At 38.1% G+C, this 11,600-nt stretch overlaps 1 protein-coding gene across 1 annotated transcript; it reads left to right on the plus strand.

The window, feature by feature from the left end:
- The first annotated feature begins 511 nt into the window (after positions 1–511).
- On the plus strand, positions 512–873 carry LOC123240036 (EKC/KEOPS complex subunit GON7-like). Its single transcript, XM_044667390.1, has one exon. It carries the CDS (start codon positions 512–514, stop codon positions 860–862), a length of 351 nt encoding a protein of 116 aa, XP_044523325.1. The 3' UTR covers positions 863–873.
- The last annotated feature ends 10,727 nt before the right edge of the window (positions 874–11,600 follow it).

An 11,600-nucleotide genomic window follows, 5' to 3' on the forward strand; every position in this document is an offset into this window, starting at 1 on the left:
GTGGGGGTCTGTTTAATTTGTTTTTAGACCATACTGAGTAGGTCTTGGTCCCTGAAACTGCAATTTACTAATAAATGTGAATTTGACTCAGATAATTGCTTCCAAGCATTTATTTTTCATTTTTACACAACTAATTATAATATTTTACCTAATTCAAACAGTGAGGATTTGAATAGATGGAACTACTTCTCTGGATTCCTTTTTTTTTCAGTATTCAAAACCAATTGTAAAGCACTTTAAGGTTTACAAAGTGCTTCATGTGTTATTTCATTTGAATAAAGATGTCATAATTTGTGTGCCCTGTACATTATGGAGCCAGTTTTGCACTGGAATCAGAGAGCCAGTCTCTAATCTTTCAATTGATTTAGAAGGACATTGCTCTTGAGAATTGAGGAGACTCAGTGATGACTTTCCCCTTATTTCACCAAAAAACCGTAGTCATAGCTTGTGTCCTCTAGTGTTAAAAGTACATCATCTAGCCCTTGTGGCGGGCAGTTGAAGAGCTATCGTCATGGAGCTTCTGGGAGAGTTTGTGGAACGGGACAGCCAGCCGCACTGGATTCGAGTAATTTGGGAGGGGCCGAGCGAATCTGGTCGCTTCCAAGGACTGCTTTCGGGTTTGGCGCAGATGAGAGAGCAGGTGACCGAACTCCTCAAAACCGTGGAAGGAAAGGAGCCGCAAGACGCGGAGGTGGCTGGGGGCTTCACCTCAGGCCCTGAGGGTGAAGACGATGAGGCTGAAGATGAAGAAAGTAACATTCATAACAAAACTTACTCAAGTGGACCACCTGCAAAACGGATAAAACCCTTAAATTTTGACAATAGTCTTGAATGTAGTTTTGGAATAAAAAACCTTGGCTAAATCATCATGTAAATCAGTATATATTGACATCTTGCAAAAATTTGTACTCTATTTTGGAAATGCATCTGTTTTTACCTTCTTGGATATTCTGTCAAGAAAAATGTTTCTTTTGTGTATTGCCAACAAAAAAAAAAGATATTACCCATATTTGGAAATAAAAGCAATCCTCTTGGGTGAGGACATCATTCAATCAGCAAGCATTTATTAAGCGCCTATTAGATACTAAGCACTGAGGATACAAAAATTAAACAATTCCTGCCCTCAAGGAGCTTACATTCCACCAGGGAGATGTAACATAGACACAGACACAGAAGGACAAAATACCATATCATCTGGAGCTAGAAGTAACTTTGGAGGCCATCTGATCCAATTCCTTCGTCTTATAAATCTGAGTTCATGGAGAATTAAACAGTTTGCTCATTCACTTTGTAAATTTACATTTACCACATTGTTTCCCCATATACAAAATAAATTTATGGGGAGGAAGAGTAGACCAACAACTGGGGAAATAAGGAAAGGCCTTTTGAAGGAGGTGGCCCTTAAGCTATACCTTAAAGAACAGCTAAAAGTACAAGAGATCTGATAAAGGAGATCCCTTCCAGCATGGGAACCAACAGCCTATGCAAAGAGAGAAGATGGTATGTTGCTAGAGGGAAGAAAAGGGCCAGTTTAGCAAAAACCTACGATACAAAAGTAGGGAGTCAAATGATCTATCTGCAAAGTTAGGCTGGATCTACATTGTGAAAAGCTTTAATATAAATTTTAAATTAAAAGAACCCTGACATTATGTCTTACATGGTCTAGAAATTCCTCCTAAGAGGCAACTTATCATTTTTCTTTCTTTTTTTTCCCCTAAAATAACAATTGTTCCATGGTGACATATAGATGTTATGACCAGACCTCACCCTAATGTTGTGAAATACCTGAGATCCTGTAATGTTTAGCCTATTATCATATGTGTGCAGAACCAATTAACAATGTTAGGGATGGTGTGTCTGTATCTTGACTGTTTGCTTCTGCTGTGTATATAAAAAAAATGTTATGTCAAGATTCATGAGTGATAGAATTGTAAAGAGCAGAGCTTGTGAGAGCTTCAAACTTAACTATATATAGTAGTGATAGGACTTCAGAAGACTGGTTCAAAGTAAAAGAGTGCTAAAAGAAATAAAGGGGGAAAACCCTTGGCACTCCAAGAAAATCCTGTGCTCCTTATTGACTTATAAATTGCATTTAAATACTTCTACAAAATTGCTTTTAGGACACACATATGAAGGAGATAGCTCTTCTACCATTTACTTCTTGGCTGCCAGAGATATAATGGTTTATAACCACTTGAATTGTGGATTTTGCAAAATCTTAATTCATTAAGAAAGTTCAAGCAAGTATTATATCATGAGGCCTGCTGAGCTATATATCTATGCCAAAAATGTATAAATTAAAAACAAACTAAAAATTAGGTCTTTAGAGTATACAGTAATGAACCATTTTCTTTGTGTGTGTGTGTTAAACACAGCTTAGAAATAAACACTTTTATACCTTTAAAAAAAAAGTACATTATCTATATGCAGAGAGAAGTGACTGGCTCCCCAGCCAGTGTACGGTGAACACCGGAGAGCATGATGGGCAAGTTGCTAGGGTTCTCATGGGGAGACAAGATTGGCTTTAGAACAATAGAAAGGTACAGATGGAGAGAAAGAAGGGTGGCATAAGCCACAGAAAATGTCCCTTTTCTTACTGGATATACTGTGATATTATATTCAATTTAATTCATTCCAGCAGATTAAGTACCTATAATATGTAGAATATTCTGCTAGCCCTAGGGCAGTGATGGTGAACCTTTTAGAGATGGAGTGCTAGACCCCACCCTCACCCCCAAACCTTGTGGCATGCCCCTCCCACCCAAGTGTCAGGCACCCCTTGATTCCCTTTTACCCCACACAGGGGAGGGAGAAAGCCATCCCATTGGGCCGCTGGGCAGAGAGTCAGGTGAAGTGAGAAATGCCCTCAGTGAGTCTAGAGAGGGGGATGGGAGTGGCCCAAGCCCTCTGCTCCCTTCCAGCTCTGCCACCTGTGATCTGCCCACGTTACCCTCTGTGTGTTCCCCTTAGGCAGAGGGGTGGGTGATGTAAAAAAATGTCATTATGCAGTTGAGAGGGGGAAGGGAGCAGCTCCACCTGAGTCCCTTTGCCTTTCTAGTAATGAACTCTGGGACAGAGGGAGGACAGCCAAGTGCCCACAGAGAGTGCTCTACATGCCATCTTTGGCACCTGTGCCATCATGGCCCTAGGGGAATGTAAATTTAAAAAGCTGAATTTTTTGGTCCCAATTTTTAGTTTTTCCAATAATGAAATTTGTTTTTCTCTCCCTTCAAATGAAAAAAGAAAGAAAGGAAAAAAGAATCCTTGTAACAAATCAGTTAATCAATCAACATTTATTAAATGCTTACTATGTTCCAGGCATTGTGCTCAGTACTGGGGTTACAAAAAGAGGTAAAAGACAGTTCCTACCCTCAAGGAGCTTACACTTTAGGGGTAATCAAGAAAAACAAATTCTGACATTGACTATATCCAAAATCATATATTTATATACATATATATATACACACACACACATTTATATATCTCATTTCTAACCCTAATTCTATTACCTCTCTTTTGAGGGGTTGATAGCATATTTCATCCCAGGTTCTCTAAAATCATGGTTGGTCATTTCACTGATGATAGTTCTTAATTCCTTCAAAACTACTTGTTTCTACAGTATTGTTATTGTATAAATTGATCTCCACATTCTGTTGTCTTCATTCTTCAGCAGAGTTCCTGCAAGCTTTCCTAGACACTGTGTCATGTTATGGAGCTTACAGATTAAGGAGGGAGGAGATACACACAAATAACTATAACACAAAATAGAACAAAATGGATTTATGGGATGCATGGGCACTACATTATACCTCATCTCTTTTTTGGATAATCTCTGAGTTTTTTCAGTTGGGCAAATGTAGTTGTGTCATGTAAGGAGCAATTTTTTTCTTACCTCTTCCCACTTAAATATTCCTAACTTCCCTCTTAACCATTTCCCTCTTTCACCACAAACTTCCTCCATACCAGCCAGGCGTCCAGAGTGCCTTTGCATGTTGTGGTTGCATAAGGTTAAATAATAATCTTCCTTTCCTGTTTCCTCCAGTTTCCTGAATCTCTTCATCTCAAGTTATTCTAAAAAGAACTTGCTTTTGCCCTTATACTCTTCCATTTCCCATTTCAGTGCCAGTAAGATATTGCCTTCCACCTCCTCTCACACTTACACTTCTTAGAATTATAAATAGAAATACTGGAGGCAATGTGACACAATGGGTCATGGGGTTGAGCTTGAATCCTGACTCTTCTACTTGCTGCCTTTATGACCTTGGGTAAGTCAATAAATTTCTATGGGCTTTAAGTTCCTTATCTGCAAAATGAAGGAGTTAGAAAGATGATGTCTAAGGTGCCCGCTGGCTCTAGATCTATTATGCTTATGAAAATCCTGTAGTGTTATGATGCATTTTTATGATGCCAATATTGCTAGTCAATAAAGGAGAAACTGAACTAATTAACTCTTCTCCTTTCCAAGGCAGCCAGGTGGTAAAGCAAACATACCGTGCAGAAAGCATTATAGTAGCTACAACACAAATGCCCCACCTTTATTTTACCTTTAGTCATTTGTACCTGGTTTGGGTACATACCTACATTAAATCTTGCCACAAGTCCCTGTTTTTCTTCCTCTTAATTCCCTTGGCTTATATAGTATTCATTACATGGATATAGATGCATACATATAGCATGTGTTAGAGAACTGTTAAATGACAGATAAATGTGTAGATGCTGCTACGGGGGATACAGCAGGGATATGTCTCCCTCACTCCGTGATGGTATTGGGAGTTGAAGCTGAGTGGCTAAGGAAATCCTTAAGTGTCACCCTTGAGTTGTGAAGGTGAACACTCAGGACCCCTCAGGTGAACCAAGATGAAGCAGCTGCACCCAACTCCAATATAACAGTGTTCCAGGACTAAGTAGATTAATGAATAGGCTGTGGTTTGTGTTCACAGTTCTTCTATCCACTTGTCCTGGTCTATAATACCGATAACACTAAATTGACTGCAGCTTAACTTAAGACTGAATGATCCCTCTTCCTTCAAATATCTAAGCTTATGATGGTAAACCTGAGGATAAGAATGACATCCACCTAAGTTTGTTTCAGGGTTTAATGATAACAACTTAGGGAAAGGCAAAAAGGGAACTGAAAGTAAGAGGTACAAAGGAAAATTTGGCTAACGCTATAGATGAGTGGTTGTTATTAGCTTGAAGGTAACAGGGATTGAGAATAGCAGTTTAGATGTTTATCTTCTCCTCTTGCTGTTGGATGGTATTAGATGGTGCTTCTTCTTAGATGATAAATGATTAGAGTACATAATATTGCTTCACACAGGATTGGAATTAAAGTATTGATCAGTAATGGCTGTTAGTAACCTGAATTGATTTGGCCTACCCAACCACAACCTCCCACCAAAATCCCTTCTCCAGAATGAGTCCCTGTCTTCCAGTCTCCAGCCCCTTAAATACCCTCTCCAGTAACTGCTTTTTCATTCTTGGCTCATGCCATCCTTCGGTTCATTCCGAATTTCAAACTGCTATATGTCAATCATTCTGCCCTCCATTTTGCATAGCAGAAATGATATTGCACATGTTATAAAAATATACATATGTATAGCATGGTATAAAAAAGGGATCAAAATATTTAAATACTCACATGTACTTGTGCTTCTCCTACATATTCTCTCTAATGGTGCAGAAAACTTGTCCATGTCTGCTCATCCTGTAAAAATTCTGTATAAATGGATAGAGTTCATTCAATGTCTTCCTTGTTTTTTTTTTGGCATTGCTGGGATTATCTATCTTGAGCAAGATATGGAGTAGTGGATCACATAATAATGGAGTAATGGAAAATTTACTTAAAATAGAAATTCAAGGTAAATGCCAGAAAAATATATTAAAAACCACACATTCCCAATGTATAGTTCCCAAACCGAAAATGCGTCCTCTCTCTCAAGGCCAGAAGTATACTAATCCAGTCTGGCTCTGGTGCCATGTTGTGCCAACCTAGTCCCATATCTAGGGAATTAGGGAATATTGAGTTAATACACACTCATCTGCTTCACATAAAAGGTGTTGCTCCTCCTCGCCTTGGCTCATTGGATCAGCAGTTCTTCAGAATTCTAGAGTATTGCTTCCAGCAAAGCAGGGGCTAGGAATCAACAGGCTGTTGGGATACGAATACTCCAAGTTTGAATTCTGATTGTGGCAAGAATAATGAAAAGCCTCACTAGCTATAACTGGGCTGCCACACCAGTGCCCAAATATTTGATATCATTGGGTGTTGGGGAAAGACTCAAGATATATAAGCTTCAATGGGATGAATGCAGGAGTCTTATGCTTCTTGCCCCCAAGTTTGTGTACTATTTTCTTCATCTCTTTCATCTTTCATGGTTTTCACTTTTTCATTTCTCCTCTAGTCTTCATTGGAAGCACACCCACTCAATCAGAATCTGCCTGGGTGATGTAGATAGAGTGCATAACATATTTTTGGGGAAAAGCCATTCTGAGATATTACAACTATTAAACAAAGCTTTCTGTCCAAAAGTATTTGGAGGATATAATGAATCAATCAAAAAGCATTTTTAAAGCACCAATTATGTGCAAGACACCAGATACAAAGATGAAACAATCTTTACTCTCAATGAGTTTTCTTTCAACTAGGAAAAAAAGACTGAAATCTTCCAATAAGAACCCTTCTCCCTCCACCTCTACACCCCCCCCCACCAAATTCCAAATCATCTGTCTCTAAAATCCTTGGATCTAACTCTCTTGTATTTATTTTGTACTTATATATACACAGTTGTTACAGAACTGGGGAGAGCATAGCCCGTAGGGGGTTTTCCTGATGAAAGGTTTCTGGTAAAAGGTGGTGCTTGAGTTGTGTCATGAAGAAAGTGAGGGAATCTGTGTGCCAAAAGTGAGAAGAGAACATATTCCAGACAGTGGAATGGCTAGTGGAAAAGCACAGAAATGGAAGATGGTGTGCCATGAATGGGGCCATTTTGGTGGGACCATAGAATTCAGGAAGGGGAGTTATGTAGGAGTCTAAAAATATAAGCTGAAACAAAGTTGCAAAATTGGAAAGGGCTTTAAAAGCCCAATTAAGAAGTTTACATGTTATTCTGAAAGCAAGAAGTAGCTCCTGGAGTTTTCATGTGAAAATGAAATGGTCAGATCTGTGTTTAAGAAAAATCTCCTGAACAGCTGTCTGAAGGTTGTATTGGAGTGAGAAGAGACTTCAGATTGGGCAATCAATTAGGAAGGAAAGAAGAATAAAAGAAAGGAAAGAAAGAAGGATAGAAAGAAGGAAATAGGGAAAGAGAAGGAAGAAAGGAAAGGGAAAAGGAATGAAAGAGAGAAGAAAGATGATAAAAAAAAAGGAATATAAGAAGGAAACATTTCTTAAGTGTTTACTATGTGCTCTAAGCATAATTTTAAGCCCTATAGCAGTAATGGTGAAACTTTTAGAGACTGTGTGCTATGGCTTTCCCTTCCCCTCCCTATAGACCAAGTGTCATGTCCCATCCCCTACCCTCCCTTACCAAAGATAGGGGGAGGAAGTGTTCCCATTGGACTGCTGGGCAAAGAGGCAGGTGAGATTAAAATGTCTCTCCACCTTTCTAGTAACAGGGACATGATGGGGAGTGTGTTATTATTTTGTAATGAAAACGTTTAAGTTATTTTAAGTAATTTTAAGGGTAAGAAATTTGCTGTCTCCCAGAATCCAGACTGAACTCCTTGTGGAAGATGCTATGGAGATGTCTGTGGAGACCACATGCTATTCCAGGAGATCCTGAGCAAATCGGATACTCAAGATTGAACTTTGGGGGGTTAAATTTACTTGTTTTTGTTAAAATGCATTTGTTTTTATTAACCACATTTGTTTTTTTAAATGCTTTTATTTTTGTATGTTGTACGAAAGAGGACTGCCCCTTAATTGGTTTTGTTCTTGTTTCCCTTTTATTTCCTTATCCCTAGGTTGTTGTGTTTTCCCCTTGTAAAAATTTTATGTATCCTTTAGTTAGAATTGTTTGAAATGATTCATTGGGGAGACTGGTCTCTCAAAGGATTACAGGGGGGAGTGTGTGTTTTAAAATTTTGTACCCTTCCTACTTCATTTCCCAGCATTCCTTACTCTTCCCAAGGTTCTTTTGTCTTGTATCCCAGTGTTGCACACTGGCATGGATTTGTTTATAAATTTGCTGAAATGCATGCTGAGGGGATTTTTTGGGGGTGCTTTGGCGTTGGATCGAATGTGGTAGGCTGCTGGGTCTCCAGCTCGTTGTTCTGCTCACTCAGCTGAAGGAACCCCTTTTCTTTCTCACTTTGATGTTATTAAATCCTATAAATTTAAATACTTAGAGTATTCATTTTTAATCTTACAGGACAAATAACTGGCTAACGGACATGATTTTCAAGTCTAGAAGCAAGGAATCAGGCAAGAAGCATAACAAGAGTTGGTTTGAGCCCCACTAGAATATAGAGTCTCCAGGAGGTCCTCATCAGTGGGAGAAGGAGGTGGCCATTACAAAGTGATGTTATAGGTTGAGAAGGCTGCAGAGGTGGTTGGATGTTCTAGGGTGAGGAGAACATAGGCACTGGGTCAAGTTTCTGGATAATAGGGCATGGTTTGAAAGCCTGGGAATGAGCAATGTGGCTGAAAAGGGAAGCCGAAAAGATTTTTGAGAAAAGAAAATAATGAGGCCCATTCTGGACATTATTGCGTTTGAGAGGTCTCCAGGTCATCCAGTTTAAAAGATCCAGAGGAAATAAGAAGTCATTCCTTACTTGAACATGGCTTCTTTACATAGAAAAGAATAAGACAAGTTCCTGCTGTCAAGGGATTTACAGTCTAGGAGGAAAAATAAGACATCCACAAATAACAATAATATATGGTACTTTGTGAAAGTATAATAAGATACACAATTACATAAAGTAGTTAGAATTAACCCATGCATAAGTTTTGTTTATTGTCTTCTATGTATTTCTTAAACCAAACTGCATGATCCTCTCCATGTATAATAATGATTTTTTTAAAAAAAAGAATGAAATGATTCTATTTAAATCACCCATCAGCTGAAGAAGAAATAAATAGAAAGAGTGCTTTAGGAAATCAATCCATCCTATGTAGTTTGTCAAGGGTCACTAACTGGCATTCTGTTCCAGACAGTAAAATGTCTTGCTTTGGCTCTGGTCAGAATTTGAACTCAATTATCATGCAACTGTAGGTCTGGGTTAACTTCCTGTGAGATAAAATGGTAGTCCATGAAATACTGTTCTTGAACCTATGAGTCTATTGTTGTTCTTCTTGTTGTTTTTAAAGATCAATTTCTGCTAAAGCAAGGGTCAAAGTCTAACACACTCACATCCAATGTGGGGACAAATGAATTCTGAGATTCTGATATACCTTTTTTAGGAGCTCCGGTTGAGCTAGATGCAGAGTGCAGTTATGTATGTGTGATATTACCTTTAGAATAAATGGTAGGTACTTAAAAGCTTCACATTGATTGTAAGTCCAGGGAATTGGAGAAATAATTGGATGAATCATGTTCATGCCTACATATTTACACACCAAAGTGAATTTTTAGTAGAGAGCTATGATTTTTCCCAGGCTTAGCTGAATTTTTTTTTTGCACAGCAAAAATTACGTAGACTTCTAAATGATGAAGCTAGCCTTTAGAGCAGAACCTACAATTCATGTTCCTCACTTTCCATCATTCACAATGTTGTGATCAAATACTTGAATCTGATGAAATATAAATTAAATATCCTGTGTGTAGTTATTACCACTCCCCAGTTATCCATGAATTTCTAAGGGCTAATAATTCCTTGGAATTTTTTGAGAACAAGTGGATGCTATTTTTTCAAATGATCTTAGAAAATTTGAACAAAAATCAATGTCTTTGACTCATTCTATCATCTATGCAAAGTAGAAGTTGGCTAGTTCATGTTCTCTGTGCATCCCTGAATTCATGTTACTGAAACTGACTTTTATGGGCTCTTTTCTATATCTCAAGTTCCATGTATCTTCTAGTGTCCCATCTGGGAACCATGCATATATAACTCAGAGCAATTTCACAGGGTTTCCATCATCCAGGGACTTAATTACAGGATGTTCTGTTTGTTGCCCAAAGGCTTAGTTTGTCAGGAATATAAATTTAGACTGAAAGAGACATTATCATTGAATTCAAGATAGTAGCTTCAGGGTAAGGATGCAGGAAACACCCCTAAACCAGCCTAGTAGTTCAGGTGGACTGTAGGTTCCATATGAGTCAGCAGTGTAGTACAGCAGCTGATGATACTGGCATAAGATTGAGTTGTGTTGGTATAGATGGTAATAGACTCAATATATTTTGTTTATATCAGACTATATCTGCAATAGATGTAGTATTGAGTTCTGAGCACTGCATTTTGGGAGGGATATTGATGGTCTGGACAGTGTAGAAATGGAGTGGTTTGGAAACAAAGGGTCTTGGGATCATGGTACCTGAGCTGCATTTACAGGAACTGGACATATTTAGATTGAAAGAGAAGCATTGGGAGAAATATGATGGTTGTCTTGGAGCATTGATGACAGGGCTGGTGGGTGGGTGGGACAAAGTAGAAGATGAATATGTTCATCTTCTTTAGCCCCAGCAGGCAGAATGGAGAGTGCTGGGTAAAAGGTGCAGAGAAATAGACTTGGAATTATTTTAGAGAAATATTTATTTAAATTGGCATGGGACACCTTTAAGAATTTTGAATTTCAAGACTGAGGACCTGGGTTGGAATCCTTTCTCTACCATTTACTACATGTATGACCTTGGACTAATTAATTAGTCTCTCTGGCTTTCACTTTCTCCATCGAATATAATTTGCCTAAATAAATTAATCAATGCTATTCTATGGGAAAAATGGAGAAATATAGGCTGGAAAATATAATTGTATGGATCCAAAACCAGCTGAATAAACACTCTCAATAAATAATCATGAACTGTTGACTGTCAAATGGAAATAATTCTTCAGGAAAATTCCATTATTATGCTTCATATTTTGGCTGATGACTTCAATAAAAATAAAGACTTCATTCTTACTAATTTTGCTCATGGTGGTAGTAATGGGGAATAGATAACAGACTGGATGATAGAATCAGGAAACCAAACAATAACCAACATTTATCTAGTATTTTAAGATTTGAAATGTATTTAAAATATTATCTAATTAATTATGACAATAGAAACCAGAATGGTGAAGGGTTTTTGAGCCTATGGCATATGAAATTTGTTGATGGAACAGAAGTTTAGCTAAGAGAAGAGTAGACTTTGGGGATATAGCTATCTTTAATTATTTAAACTATTATCAAATGGTAGAGAACTTGTTATATTATGATTGGCCCCAGAGGGATGAATTAGAAGCAATGAGTGAAAGCTGCAAAGAAATAAATTTGGGCACATGATGTTAGGAAACCTTCCTAAATATTAAAGTGTCCCAAAGTGAACTGAGCTGCCTGGAGAGGTGGTGGTTTTCTCCTCATTAGAGGTTTTCAAATAGAAACAGAATGATCATTTGTTGGGTAGTGAGAATTCCTCTGGGGCAGGAAGGGAACACGGATAGATCTAGGTGGCCACAGAAAT

This window comes from Gracilinanus agilis, chromosome 3 (genome assembly GCF_016433145.1).
Source record: "Gracilinanus agilis isolate LMUSP501 chromosome 3, AgileGrace, whole genome shotgun sequence".
NCBI lineage: Eukaryota > Metazoa > Chordata > Mammalia > Didelphimorphia > Didelphidae > Gracilinanus > Gracilinanus agilis.

Coding starts and splice junctions, on each gene's coding strand:
- LOC123240036 (XM_044667390.1), top strand. CDS start 512: ATGGAGCTTCTGGGAGAGTTTGTGGAACGGGACAGCCAGCCGCACTGG.